At 34.4% G+C, this 16127-nt stretch overlaps 1 protein-coding gene across 2 annotated transcripts in view; it reads left to right on the forward strand.

The window, feature by feature from the left end:
* Positions 1–16127, forward strand: part of Ano5 (anoctamin 5) — a 111423-nt gene that overhangs the window by 88641 nt on the left and 6655 nt on the right. For both annotated transcript variants that reach the window (XM_076846988.2, XM_076846989.2), the window contains 4 exons: positions 451–581; positions 2575–2780; positions 4520–4698; positions 6231–6336. In XM_076846988.2, coding sequence (XP_076703103.1) covers positions 451–581; positions 2575–2780; positions 4520–4698; positions 6231–6336 — 622 coding nt within the window. The remainder of the gene's footprint in view (positions 1–450; positions 582–2574; positions 2781–4519; positions 4699–6230; positions 6337–16127) is intronic.

Genomic DNA, 16127 nt, shown 5'->3' on the forward strand with positions numbered 1-16127 from the left:
CATTTTTATATAGTATGGAATTTATTTGGTTAAAGTTTTATAGTACTATTGCATCTATAAAAGTCTTTATATTTTCCTTCATAAACAATCTCTATTTTTCATTTCCTTGAATGTCCTTCTGAATATTGTGATAATATAAAGTTTATTAAATGGTTCTAGTGGCGATCTTCTTCACATGCTCATCAACAAACCTGTATCTGAGCAAATATATTTCCATGATCAGTTTCAGAGTGGTCTTGTTTTCTTAATCACTCCAATGAGGAAATCTTGACCTCCACATTTGTGGTGAAAAGAATAATAGATTTTGATTTAAAATTTAGTTATAAACTTCTTGTTCTGTAGCCTTCAGTTATTTAACCTTACTGCCATTTTCCAGATTCAGCACACTAACTCTCTGACCTCTTCCTTTTTAGCTCTCTTTCATGTATTTACTTCTGTCACTTCCAACAGCTTGGTTTTTAATTGGTGGAGACGCCGAAAAGCTCGGACCAACTCTGAGAAATTGTACAGTCGCTGGGAGCAGGATCATGACCTTGAAACTTTTGGACAACTGGGGTTATTCTATGAATACTTAGAAACAGGTAATTTCCATCCACCATTCTGAAAGAGTTGGCTTGAATAAAATGAGTGGTTTTTCAGATCTTAATATTTTTTTTCTGTCTTGTACTTAGTAGATGTTCAGTATCGTTGGATGGAGGGTGAAAAGATGGGTGGATAAAAATGAATAAGTTAATTCACCATTTTTCTGTCTCACTAAACAGAACACAAATTAAAGTTTATTTCCAAAACAAATGAATCTTAGAGATATTTTTCCTGACAATTGAATGTTAATATTGTTGAAACAAATTATGTCAGAATCACAGATTAACGCCCTTCTCAAATTACTTCAGTGGCTATTTTTTCTTTGTTTGCCTTAGTGAAAGCTCAGAGAGAAAATAAGTTGGAAAACATTTCCAGAGTCTGACATGCATTTAATATATATCCTTAATATCAGACTGAGAAGAATGTAAAAGCGGTTTTTCAGGATAGATACAAGCTGAACATAATAAATACATAAAATATTCAAGGGTTGGACAGAAAAGATATGTTGAGATATGTTAGGAAAGTTAGTGCTGGGGACTGCTCTATAATCTGCTTAGAATATTTCACCCAAGTGACTATCCTTTTCTGGTGGAATTATAGATGACAACTTTTTTTCATTTATTTCCAATTCTCTTAAAATCATGGAGCAATGCATGAGATGACCTCAGTCACCTACTCTTTATTGAGACCCATTGAGAATTAATTTGTTCTGGAAACTTCCATTCATTATCTCTAATCTTAAAATAATTGTGCTGACTAGTCATTATTTGACATTTTACTTTTGAGAATACTGAAACTTAACCTAATTAATTTTCTGTGAATCACAAATATTCTAGGTAAAGATCTGAGATTTGAACCTGGAAAATTCATACTGCTTCAACCAAATGTTTTCTCTTAATTTTCTATTAGGTCAGTAAAGATAGCAGGGCAGGAGAGAGTCAATATGTATTCACTTAATAACACACCTGATTCATTATTATGAAAAAAAAGATGAAATACAGAAACATTCAGGACTAATTTTAAAATAGAAAACTGGTGGAAGACTCTTTTTTCTTTAAATGGAAAGTCATTTCTGTATTTCTCATTATATTTTCTTCATTCATGTGAAGAAAAGTTCAGGCTGTCAGCTGCATGGGTTCCAGCATTGCTAGAATCAAAAGAGCAAAAATGAGAAGAGAAGCCCACTTGCAAAGGTATAGTTCCCCTGCTAAGTCTTAATGAGGGGAGAGAGTAAAACTCAGAAAGATAACCAAGGTAATACATAAGATCAGGGCTTTAGCAGATACCTTATTCTAGAAATTTTGTTATTTCTTTGCCTACATATAAGGGGTATGTGTGGGTGGGTGTGGGTATTAGAAGCATCCAGATGTCATTCATCTCAAAATGTACATAGAATAACAAGACAAAAAAAAAAACTCAATTATCCCAACACAAATTTAAATGTGAATACAAATTTGAAGATTAACATAAACCTAAACTTACCATAAAATAAAAGGCAAAGAATGCCAGTCGGATGGTACACGCTTATGATCCCAGCAACTTGGGAGTCAGAGGTAGGAGAATTGCAAGTTCGAAACCAACCTCAGCAACTTAGTGAAGCCCTAAGCAACTTAGTGGGACCCTTTCTCAAAATTTTTTAAAAAACTAAAATTAATTAATTAAAAGATCTGGGGATATGGCATAGTGGCAAAGCATCCCTGAGTTTGTCCCCCATACCAAAATAAAATAAAGACAAAGAATAGATTCTTTCTTCAGACAAGCAGATCTCTCAAAAAAGCAAGAAAATATCTGAGCTATGCATCTAAGTTCTTTCCAGTTCTAACAGATAAGTCATTTGGCCTTCTATGTGGAGGATGCAATAGGCAGATGGAAAGAGGCCTGGTTTGTTTTACTGATATAGATCTGTTCAAATGAAAGAAGAGGCAGGAGTTTGAAAATATGTTCCTCTCTTTTCTTCTTCATGAGTTAATGGTTCTTTTTTAATCTCTACAGTTATCCAATTTGGATTTGTCACACTATTTGTGGCCTCTTTTCCTTTGGCCCCTCTTCTTGCCCTTCTGAATAACATCATAGAGATCCGAGTGGATGCCTGGAAACTTACTACTCAGTATAGGAGACCTGTAGCTGCCAAAGCTCATAGCATAGGCGTTTGGCAAGACATACTTTATGGAATGGCCGTTGTTTCTGTTGCAACTAATGTAAGTGGACCTACTTTGGTTGGGTGACTGTGTCCTATTTTGTTTTCATAGGAATGGGGACATGTGAATGATACTTAACTCAGTCTTTAGTTACGGTGATTTCATCGTGAGAGTAGGCCAAGAAGATAAAATATCCTAAACATTCATGCACTAAGTCATAAAGGAAGGAATTATGTCATGTAAACTCTTAAAAAATACAAGAAAAAAGTACAATAACTCTTTAAAATGTCATGACAATCCATGACACAGTTTCATAGTGTGTGACAGATTAGAAAATAAATAATAATATGAAGAATACACATTTGCTTATGGTTAGAGAGCTTTTATGAAAAATTAAGAAGAAAACTAAATTCTCAACAGTACAAATTGTACAGTGCATATTTACCCATAATATATTTGAAAACTGAAGGTGATACTAACATAATCAAAGAAAAAAAATCTAACCACTTAATTTTTATTCTTCTAAGTAAGCTTTGTATAATAGGAAATAATGATGAAATTATAGACAGAACAAAATTAAAAGGAGAACATATAGGAACGAATTAAAATCACACTGACAGAGAAAAATTTCATACCTATACATGTTTTTTTAAATTTATTTTTTTATATTTTTTAGATTTTGATGGACCTTTATTTTATTCATTTATTTATATGCAATGCTGAGAATCAAACCCAGTTCTTCACACATGCTATGCAAGTGCTCTACCACTGAGCCACAACCCTAACCCCATGTTTATATTTTTTAAAAAAGAAAATTGGAAAACATGAACTGAGCATTTGACTTAAGATACTAAAGGAAATTTATGAAACACATCAGTAGAAGATATGTAATAAAAGAATAAGTAAAAAAAATCATAAATAACAAAATTAGAAAACAAACAAAAGTAACATAATTGCTAATTAAATCAAGAACTCTTTTGTTGGAAAGAAATAAAAAAACAAAATTCTGAAAAAAAATATGAGAGACTGCTATGTAGCCATTTATTCTAAAAAAAATGTATTTGAAACTAACAGTGTCTTAAAAAATAAAAATATGTCAGATTTATTCAACAAGTGATAGAAAACCTAAATAGATTAGTAGCCAAAAAGTAATAACCATGGCTTTAAAAAAAATCTGATAAAAATGAAGATGCCATAGCCAGATGGATTTAAATTGACTCATCTGTTCTAAAGAAAACATGCTGTTTGTATAATTCCAACACTTCATGAAAGAATTGAACACTAACATCCACATGAAATTGAATGCTGAGATTAATTGTACTGAGCAATTAAGTATGGTTAATCAGCATCTAGTCTTCTATCTTTCCATTTCCTCCTTATCTGCCTCCTGTAAACACACACACACACACACACACACACACACACACACACACACAGCTAGATTATGGAGCTGGTCTAATCATGAGAATTTGGGTTAAGGACAATAGTGAACGGAAACAATCAGAAAAGTAAAAAGGAGCAAGGCATGGGGGAAAGTTCATGCTTCGTGGAGACAGATACATTTGGTTCAGTTCTCATTTCAGCAGCTTTGTAGTTTGTAAAATCTTGGAATAGTAATCTCTCACTATAAATAAGCTATTTCACGTTTTAAACCAAAGACTGGCATATGAGTAGAATGATGTATAATAATGTTTTAATCATTTTGCATCCATGTCTCTTGGGTACTGAGAAATATACAGATAGTACATTTGAAAAATAAGATTGACAGCTCACTATCTTTCTCTTGCTTTGTCCTTCAGGCTTTTATTGTCGCGTTTACATCAGACATCATCCCCCGTTTAGTGTACTACTACGCCTATTCAACAAATATCACGCATCCTTTGAAAGGATATGTCAATAACAGTCTGTCGGTATTCCTGATAGCTGATTTTCCAAACCACACTGCACCTTCGGGAAAACGAGAGTTCACCACTTGCAGGTTTCTTTTTGTCTAGGTTTTAATTTTCCCTTTAACTGTATTTCTTACATTATCCATTTCTTTCTTGTCTTACAATGTAAAGGATTTACTAGAGTCAACAAAAACCTTTGATAAATAATGCATGCTAATTCTACAATTCACACATTTTCTGATTCCAATTTGGGAAAATAGAATGTGTAAAAACAATATAGTATGGGTAAATATCATGTTGATATCAGATAGTTTCTTATTTTGTTTAAGGATAATAGAACTGTAAAAGAAAATAATCAGAAAAGTAAGAAGAGCAAAGTGTGAGCGAAAAGAACATGCATGCTTGGTGGGAGACAAATGCATTTAGGTTTGAGTCACATCTCAGCCACTTTGCAGTTATAAAATCTTGGAATACTAATCCCTCACTATAAATCAGCTTTTTTGTGGCTTAGACCCAATATTGGTGTATTATTTTCAAAATTATTGCTCACCAACAAATGTCCTTAGTCTCAAAGTGTAGTATCTGTCTGTCACACGGCATGATCATATTTATGTGTGAATTTAACTTTCTTGAATTTATCTATGTGTCCTCAGAAAAAAAGGTAGAATGAGAAAGAAATAACATAATGTGAGAGTCTTCCCATTTAAGGGATTTTCTGTGTAGGGAGTGTGATATGGGATATGAACTGTTTTTTTCCACATTCAGTAAGTCATACACTGTGAGGATCTTTATATTATTTGAATTTAAAGATAGTATGTAGGTAGGTGGATAGGTAGGTAGGTGGGTAGGTAGATACCCATACACACCAAGATACCTTAACCTAATTTAAGCCTTAAACCACTGCCTCCTTTGGGATTCCAACAAAGAATGAGAAGAATGTTGCAAGGCAAATAGACAGAAACATGTAATATTCCATACTTAGACATCAAGGAATCGTAGTATAATGTTTAAGAACATGGGCACTGATTTTTTGTTTCATCACTTTCTAGCATCAGAAGAAATGTTATCCCGTATCTAGTGACTTTTGTAGAAGAGAATGAGCTCACAGAGTTGAACATAAAGAAAAGTCCAAAAATTTAGTAAGAAACAATGATTGATGCTGTGTCAGTACATGTAAGAGAAAACAGTTTCAAGAAAACATAAATGGTCAACAATCTCAAATCCTATTCTTCAAAGGTTAAACAAAATGAAGATTAAACTGTTCTTTTAATTTAGTAACAGAATACAAGCAGTTTTGGTGGAGAGAGGGATAGAACTAAGTGGTGATGAGTAGGAAGAGAAAAATGGAGACAGCAGAGTTTGGTAACTGAAAGTTTGTCTTGAGGACATGAGAGATGTTTCAATTGTATGTTTTCTTTAGAGATCTTCTGCATAAAAATAGCATGCAGCCATGGTTTTATATAAACAAGAAAATGTTTTATATTAACAAAAAATACAGTATTTGTTTTATCATCCTATGACCTGACTTTTGAGGTCAATGAACAGGGTAATAAGAGCTCATGCCAAGTCTCTATAGTTGAAATTACACTTAATTTTTTTGCTTTTATTTCTATTTTTTCAGGTACAGAGATTATAGAAACCCTCCTGAAGATAAGGATAAATACATTCATAATATGCAATTCTGGCATGTCCTTGCTGCTAGGATGACCTTCATTATAGTTATGGAAGTAAGCTGTTCTTAACTTTCCTTCCAGTTACTCTTTCCTCTCACTTTAGGTAGCTTTTTCGAAAAGTACCTGCTCATCAGAAAGTTAGAATTACCTCTTTTTTTTATAATTGATTCAAAATGAATTCTAATATTTTTATAAAACTAAAAAGAATCAATTAAAAGGATTGATTGTGCATGAAGTAGAGTCACACCATTCATGTAATCATGTAATCATGAATGTACCCAGGGTAATAATGAACATCTCATTACCTTATCTCAATAAGTTATTTTGAAGGAAATATTTCTTGTCATAAGAGGCAGTTTAGGAATGTTTTCAGTGCAGATGAGTTGCCCACTATTTACTTACTCATGTCAAAGAGACCATGGTGACAGAAAAGGTAACGAAAATGTCACCACATTTCCCTGAGATGAGAGAACAAAAGTGGTGCACTGATTTTATAGATTTTAGTTATTATATTCTGGTTCCAGAGGCAATTTTAAGTCACAACAATCTCATAAATTGTACTTATTCACCTTGACAAATAAATTGATGCCCTCCCGAAATAGGTGGTTGATTTAAGGTAAATCAAGTAAATTTTAGAGGTAGGCTTCTGATACCACCAGTTATCGGTGACAAGTTCTGCTGCCTCACACACTGAAGTATAACATTAGAGAAGCATGCTGAGGCAAGCATATAAAGCAGGGTTTATTTGTTTATTTATTTTCTGTGCCTATTTCTGTGCTCTTTATTGTATCCCATTGATGAATTAGTATATTTCTCATGGTTGTGGTGCTATTGTAAGGTCAATTTTCTTTGATTTTATTTTCCAATAGATTATTCTTTATTTTATTAGTTCTAACAAGTTACTCATGACAGCAGAAAGTTCTTTGATTCATTGTACAGAAATGAAGCAGAAGTTTTTACTTCTCTGGTTGTTCATGAAGTAGAGTCACACCATTCATGTAATCATGAATGTACCTAGGGTAATGATATCCATCTCATTTCACCATCTTTCCTATTCCCATGCTCCCTTTACCCCCATCCCTTTTGTTCCATCCAAAGTTCCTCCACTCATCCCATGCCCTCCCTTATTATGGATTAGCATCCACTTATCAGAGAAACATTCGACTCCTGGTTTTTGGGGATTAGCTTACTTCACTAAGCATGATATTCTCCAACTCCATGCATTTACCTGCAAATGCCATAATTTTATTCTATTTTAATGCTGAGTAATAATCCATTGCATATATATGCCTCATTTTCTTTATCCATTGATCTATTGAAGGGAATCTAGGTTGCTCTCACAGTTAAGTTATTTTGAATTGTGCTGCTATAATATTTAAGTGGCTGCATCACTGTAGTATACTCTAGTATACTCTTTTTAGGTCCTTTGGGTACAGATCAAGGAGTGGGATAGCTGGGTTCCATTTTAAGTTTTCTAAGGAATCTCCATATTGATTTCCAGATTGGTTGCACCAATTTGCAGTCTCATGTTGCTTATATTCTTGATAACTGCCATTCTGACTGACTGGAATAAGGGTAGTTTTGATTTGCATTTCTCTAATTACTAGAGATGTTTAATATTTTTTCATGTATTTGTTGATTGGTTGTTTATCTTCTCCTGAGAAGTGTCTGTTCAGTTCCTTTGTCCATTTATTGATCGGGTTGTTTGTTTTTCTGGTGTTAAGTTTTTTGAGTTCTTTATATATGCTGGGGATTAGTTCTCTATCTCATGTGCCAAAATTTGCTTCCAAAAAGTAGACTCTCTCTTTACCTCATTAACTGATTTTTTTACCTCATTGACTGATTTTTTTTTTTCTGACAAGAAGATTTTTAGTTTGAATCCATCCCATTTATTGATTCTTGATTTTATTTCTTATGCTTTAGGGGTCTTGTTAAGGAAGACTAATCCAACATGATGAGGATTTGGGCCTGCTTTTTCTTCCATTAGGTATAGGGTCTCTGGTCTAATTCCTAGGTACTTGATCCACTTGTGAGTTGAGTTTTGTACGTGGTGAGAGATAGGGATTTAGCTTCATTTTGCTGCATATGGATTTCCAGTTTTCCCAGCACCATTTGTTGAAGAGCTTATCTTTTCTCCAATGTATGTTTTTGGCACCTTTGTCTATATGAAATAACTATATTTATGTGGGTTTGTCTCTGTGTCTTCTCTTCTGTACCATTGGGCTACATGTCTACTTTGGTGCCAATTCCAGGCTACTTTGTCACTATAGCTTTGTAATATAGTTTAAGGTCTGGTATTGTGATGCCTCCTAATTCACTCTTCTTGTTAAGGATTGCTTTGGCTATTCTGGGTCTTCTCATTAAAGGGATGAAAATAGGAAAAGAAGAAATCAAACTATCATTATTTGCTGATGACATGATTCTATACTTAAGGGATCCAAAAAATTCCACCAGAAATGTTCTAGAATTAATAAATGAATTCAGCAAACAGCAGGACATAATAGCATAATACCCCTAAATCAAATGCATTTCTACACATCAGTGATGAATCCTCTGAAATAGAAATTATGAAAACTACCCCTCAGAATACCCTCAAAAAATGATATTAATACTTGGGAATCAATTTAACAAAAGAGGTGAAGGACCTCTACAAGGAAAACTACAGAACACTAAAAGAAATTGAAGAAGAAATTGAAGACAGCCTTAGAAAGAAAGAAATTGAAAGAAAATTGAAGAAGGCCTTAGAAGATGGAAAGATCTCCCATGCTCTTGGATAACCAGAATTAACATTGTCAAAATGGCCATAGTACTAAAAGTGCTATTCAATGCAGTTCCTATTAAAATCTCACTAACATTCCTTATAGAACTAGAAAAAGCAACCATGAAATTCATTTGGAAAAATAAGAGATGCAGGGTTTATTTAAAAAGGGGTAATACAGATTTCTCCTAGTGGGGAGAATGGGGCCATAGCTGGTGTCCTATTATCCCTAGAAGTGAGAGTGTTTTGCCTCTTTTATATATTCTATATATTTTTCTTTGTTCTCCTCTCTCTTCCTCGTTATTTCTCTCTTCTTCCTGCATATGTGACTAGGCCTAGGAGATGTTCCAGTGGAATGGCCAAAAGGTGAGAAGATGGGCTGGAGGGGCCTACGTGAAATGATCTGGTTAGGAAGAGGGCCCAGGTGCATTAATTAACAACTTTTACAATTCCCTGTAGGGAGGGAAAATTCCTGGTATAGGTTACCTTAGCAACAGTTGGAGCAGGAGCAGGTTATCTTGAAAAGGGTTGAGGAAGGACTGTGAGGACATTACTTCCCAGACCGAAATTTGCCTCCATTCTGTCCATCCAACCCGATATGTCTGTCTATACTGAATTCTTGTCTTTAATTCTGGCTTCATTCTCCCCTCTAATTTTAAGAACTCTTTACAACTATAAGGAGAAGGGGCGACAACTTCTCTTATGGCTTCGAGCTGAGAAGGGGTTACATGGAGTGGGGAAAGCAGTTTGGAGTTTCCTTTTTAGAAATTAGGTCAGTCCCTCTCAGCTCGAAGCTGTTGGGAACAGGTTATAGAGTTATCTGGGGATGGGTACTTCTATGAGAGAGAGAAACAAAAAGATATGAGTACTGAAATGAGATTAATGCAAAATAAATGTTGCAGCACCTGGAACACGTCAGTGAATATCATGAAGATGAAAGAAGTCAATAAAATTGTCCCTTTATCCTTTAACAAGGCTGGAGAGGGCAAGGCCTTTATTTGGGATTATAAATCTTTAACATTGTCAGAGTTATCAGGAATGTACACACACACTTTTAATGTCACAGATGTCCATCTCCATAAGGTGTAGTTAAGCTATTTAACATCATCTGATTTTGTAAAATATCTTTTTACTGGTGTGACCTGTTATTTAGTAAAGATCTTTTTATTTTGGTACTTCAGGCTAGATAATCATACTAGCAAACACTGAACCTACCCATGTAGAGGTTAGGAAAATCTATAGGCCTTAAACTGACTAAAAACTTCTGACTCTGGCAGTTTTTCTTGATAGTTATCAGGTATTCCTGCCTAAGAATCTGTCTTTTGTAGCCTCCAGTCTTTTTTATTCTTAGGGGCTAACACAAGTGTATATCTTAAGTTACAGTTAACTATTGTTTCTTCTTTTATATGCTCAGGAATTACTTTGGTTTTGTTTTAACTGCTTTGGCTAAGTGTTTAAGATCAAGCTGGTCAAATGGACTTCATTCAGATCTATTGTTGAGTCAGCTGAGTTCTCATGGGAGTCAGTCTTCAGGAACTTAAGAGCAGCTTCTTAGCTCTTTAGTGCCATTTGCTTGGAAGCATCAGAGATATCTCACTTCTCCAATGACCCCACTCTTACAAGTGCACTGATTGGCTTTCCTTTGCAAAGCTCTTTAGAGAAGTTCCCTTATTCCCTGGGTTTAGGCGGACTTAGAGGGCAAGAGCCAGATGATGGTTTTCTTGGCCCTTTTGTTTTAAATTCAATCTTTAATTCTTGATCTTAAATATCCAGCAAGCCAGTCTCTCCAGTCTCACATATCTCTCACCATTCATTATATTATGGATCCTTTTTTTTGTGCAATATCTAATATATTTACAGAGACAAGACATGCATGAAAAGATAACCAATACAGAGGGAGTATTTGACATGTTACAAATCCTAAGTTTGATTGCTACAAATCATAAGGAAGACCATTAAGGGAGAAGGAAAACAAAGTTAGGCACCTTTTTACCCTGCAGAAAACCCCAAAATAAACAACTCTGACACATAGACATTCAATTCCATTCAGGTTCTTTTGAATTTGTGTTTATTATCATCAAGGTTATACATGGAAGTTTAAAAATGAAATAGTTTGACATGGCCATAAAGGAGCCTTCTCACACATTTCTCCTCATCCTCATCTTAATCTCCAAAGGCAAATATTTTAGCTTCTTAAACCCACTTTTCTGATATCATACCTCTGGCAAAACAACATCCATATGCAAAGAGTTTTGAATAATAAATTGTAGATTAGTGATAATAGTCAAGTTCTATAAATTGTGACTTAATAGTCACATCTGCTTCATGGATTATATTCTGAATACATTGATTTTACTGTAATTTTGTTTTCCCTCTTTCATACTCTATTTTTTCCCTCCCCACTTAGTTCTTCATTAATTTATTACTCTTTTATTTCTACATTTCTCATCAGAAGTTAAGATCACCTTTCTATCCAGTAAATGGTATTGGGAATCCTTTTTGGTTTGCTAGTTTAATTTGTTGAAATACATCTTCCAGTAACTTTCTCAGTTTGGGATGGTCAACTTTTGATATCCTGAATATTCTAAAAAGGCTTTTTGTTCACAAATGATTATTTGTTAGAGAATTCAAGATTGAAAGTTATGTTCCTTGTTGTTCCATCAGCTTTATGTATTCTTGAAATGTTTTAAGACTTTTCTTCATCTTTCAGCTTTCAGGGTTGTTTTGAAATTAAATGCCATTCTTATTCCTACTCTTTGTTTATGGTTTCCTTTGAAGCTCAATTAGCTTTAGAAATTTTCTCAGTAACCCCTATTTCTGTAATTTTTTATAACAGTTTCTCACTATTTAACAACATAGTCATTGTGGACACTTAGATCTGAAAACATACTTACCTCTCAACTTGAAAGCATTTACTTGTATCATTTCCTTAATAATTGTTTCTTTTTGCTGTTGTTGTTGTACCTGTCTGTTTCTAATTTATTGTTCAGGTAAATAATTCATATTTTCAAATTCTAATAACCATTTATTTTCTCTTTTATAATGTGATAGATTGATACCTTTGTTTTTTATTCTACTATTCTTTTGCTCCTTTTTGCTTTTAGTTTCTGTTTGTATATTTTTCTCTTTTTCTTTCACGTTAGAGACTTACCTAGGTGGTAGTTTTGCTCATGCTTAAGAAAGAGGCAATTAAAAGGTGATTCTAGGCTCTAGCACCCTCAACAGCCAGGCCCACCCCCGCACCCGGGACTTGCCTGGTTAGGGTCTGTGGCGCGGAAAACGTGACAGGCCATCTGTGACTCAGGGTCATCGGGTTGCGCCTTGATCAGCATCAGATAAATTTATAGGAGTAAACAGTAACTCAGCAGTCAAACAGAACAAGAAGCAACATAAGCAGGATGAAAAAGCAAGGAAGAAAAGGAGTACAAACAATGCAGGACAGCCTAAATATTCAGGAGGATATAGAGTCATCAGAAAAATGGTCATATAAAGAACTCAAGGAATACCTTAGACAGATGGAATAGAACCTTAAAGAGGATACGAGACAGCAAATTCAAGCAGCGAAAGAACACATTGAGAATGAATTACATAAACAGATAAAAGAAGAAGTTAAGCATCTTTATCAGGAGATAGAGATTATAAAAAAGAATCAAACAAAAATCTTAGAAATGAAGGAAATTATAAACCAAATTAAAAACTCAAATGAGAGTATCACTAATAGAGTGGAGCAAGTAGAAGCCAGAACATCAGATAATGAAGACAAAATATATCATCTTGAAAAGAGTCTAGCCAACTCAGATAGGCTGGTTAAAAATCACGAGAGAAACATCCAAGAGATATGTGATAACATTAAAAAACCAAATTTAAGAGTCATTGGGATAGAGGAAGGTATAGAGATTCAAACCAAGGGAATGAGTAACCTGCTACATGAAATAATTACAGAAAACTTTCCAGAAATAAAAAAGGAAACAGATATACAAATTGTAGATGCATACAGGACACCGAGCATACAAAATCACAGTAGACCAACGCCAAGACACAATGTTATAAAGATATCCAATATACAGAACAAAGAGAAAATATTAAAAGCTACAAGAGAAAGGAGGCAGATTACATTCAGGGGTAAACCAATAAGGTTAACAACGGATTTTTCATCACAGACGCTGAAAGCGAGAAGATCCTGGAACAACGTATTTCAAACACTGAAAGATAATGGATGCCAACCAAGAATTCTGTATCCAGCAAAATTAAGCTTCAGGTATGACAACAAAATAAAAATCTTTCATGATAAACAAAAGCTAAAAGAATTTGCAGCCAGAAAACCAGCATTGCAAAGCATCTTGAGCAAAACACTACACAAGGAAGAAATGAAAAACAATAACCAAAGCCAACAGTGGGAAGTACCTCAGTAAAGACAGACGGAAGGGGGAAAGCTAATCATGGAGAAACAAACTAAATTTAAAAAAAAAAAAGAGATAAATAATCAAACATGGCTGGAAGTACAAAACATATATCAATAGTAACTCTAAACGTTAATGGTTTAAACTCTCCAATAAAGCGACATAGGCTGGTAACATGGATTAAAAAAACAAATCCAACAATATGGTGCCTCCAAGAGACACATCTGACTAGAAAAGACATACACAGGCTGAAGGTGAAAGGTTGGGAAAAAATATACCACGCACATGGTCCTCACAAGCAAGCAGGGGTGGCCATCCTCATATCGAATAAAATCGACTTCAAGACTAAGTTAATCCAAAGGGATAAGGAAGGACATTATATACTGTTAAGAGGAACCATTCACCAACAAGATATAACAATAATCAATATTTATGCACCAAATAATGGTGCTGCGATGTTCATAAAACAAATTCTCCTCAAGTTCAAGAATCAAATAGACCACAACATAATAATTATGGGTGACTTCAGCACACCTCTCTCACCATTGGACAGATCCTCCAAACAAAAGTTGAATAAAGAAACTATAGAACTCAATATCACAATCAATAACCTAGACTTAACTGACATATATAGAATATATCAACCATCATCAAGTGGATATACTTTTTTCTCAGCAGCACATGGATCCTTCTCAAAAATAGACCATATATTTTGCCATAGGGCAACCCTCAGTAAATATAAAGGGGTGGAGATAATACCATGCATTTTATCTGATCATAATGGAATGAAACTGGAAATCAATGATAAAAGAAGGAAGGAAAAATCCTACATCACATGGAAAATGAACAATATGTTACTGAATGATCAATGGGTTACATAAGACATAAAGGAGGAAATCAAAAAATTCTTAGAGATAAATGAAAATACAGACACAACATATCGGAATCTATGGGACACAATGAAAGCAGTTTTAAGAGGGAAATTCATCGCCTGAAGGTCATTCCTCCAAAAAGAAAAACCAACAAATAAATGAGCTCACACTTCATCTCAAAGCCCTAGAAAAGGAAGAGCAAAACAACAGCAAATGCAGCAGAAGGCAAGAAATAATTAAAATCAGAGCAGAAATCAACGAAATTGAAACAAAAGAAACTATTGAAAAAATTAACAAAACTAAAGTTGGTTCTTCGAAAAAATAAATAAGATTGGCAGACCCTTAGCCACGCTAACGAAGAGAAGAAGAGAGAGAACTCAAATTACTAACATACGGGATGAAAAAGGCAATATCACAACAGATGCTACAGAAATACAGAAGACAATTAGAAATTATTTTGAAAACCTATATTCCAATAAAATAGAAGATAGTGAAGACATCGATAAATTTCTTAAGACATATGATTTGCCCAGACTGAGTCAGGAGTCAGGAGGATACACACAATTTGAACAGACCAATATCAATGGATGAAATTGAAGAAGCAATCAAAAGACTACCAACCAAGAAAAGCCCAGGACCGGATGGGTATACAGCGGAGTTTTACAAAACCTTTAAAGAAGAATTAAAACCAATACTTTTCAAGTTATTTCAGGAAATAGAAAAAGAGGGAGCTCTTCCAAATTCATTCTATGAGGCCAACATCACCCTGATTCCGAAACCAGACAAAGACGCCTCAAAGAAAGAAAACTACAGACCAATATCTCTGATGAACCTAGATGCAAAAATCCTCAATAAAATTCTGGCGAATCGGATACAAAGGCACATCAAAAAAATTGTGCACCATGATCAAGTAGGATTTATCCCTGGGATGCAAGGCTGGTTCAATATACGGAAATCAATAAATGTTATTCACCACATCAATAGACTTAAAGATAAGAACCATATGTGCATCTTGATAGACGCAGAAAAAGCATTCAACAAAGTACAGCATCCCTTTATGTTCAAAACATTAGGAAAACTAGGGATAACTGGAACTTACCCTGACATTGTAAAAGCTATCTATGCTAAGCCTCAGGCTAGCATCATTCTGGATGGAGAAAAATTGAAGGCATTCCCTCTAAAATCTAGAACAAGACAGGGATGCCCTCTATCACCACTTCTATTCAATATAGTTCTCGAAACACTGGCCAGAGCAATTAGACAAACGAAAGAAATTAAAGGCATAAAAATTGGAAAAGAAGAACTTAAATTATCACTATTTGCGGATGACATGATTCTATACCTAGAAGACCCCAAAGTGTCTACAAAAAACCTACTAGAACTAATAAATGAATTCAGCAAAGTGGCAGGATATAAAATCAACACGCATAAATCAAAGGCATTTCTGTATGTCAGCGACAAAACTTCTGAAACGGAAATGAGGACAACCACTCCATTCACAATATCCTCAAAAAATATAAAATACTTGGGAATCAACCTAACAAAAGAGGTGAAAGATTTATACAATGAAAACTACAGAACCCTAAAGAGAGAAGTAGAAGAAGATCTTAGAAGATGGAAAAATATATCCTGTTCATGGATAGGCAGAACTAACATCATCAAAATGGCAGTATTACCCAAAGTTCTCTATAGGTTTAATGCAATGCCAATCAAAATCCCAATGGCATTGCTTGTAGAAATAGATAAAGCAATCATGAAATTCATATGGAAAAATAAAAGACCCAGAATAGCAAAAGCAATTCTAAGCAGGAAATG

The sequence above is a fragment of the Callospermophilus lateralis genome, chromosome 2 (genome assembly GCF_048772815.1).
Source record: "Callospermophilus lateralis isolate mCalLat2 chromosome 2, mCalLat2.hap1, whole genome shotgun sequence".
Taxonomy (NCBI): Eukaryota; Metazoa; Chordata; class Mammalia; order Rodentia; family Sciuridae; genus Callospermophilus; species Callospermophilus lateralis.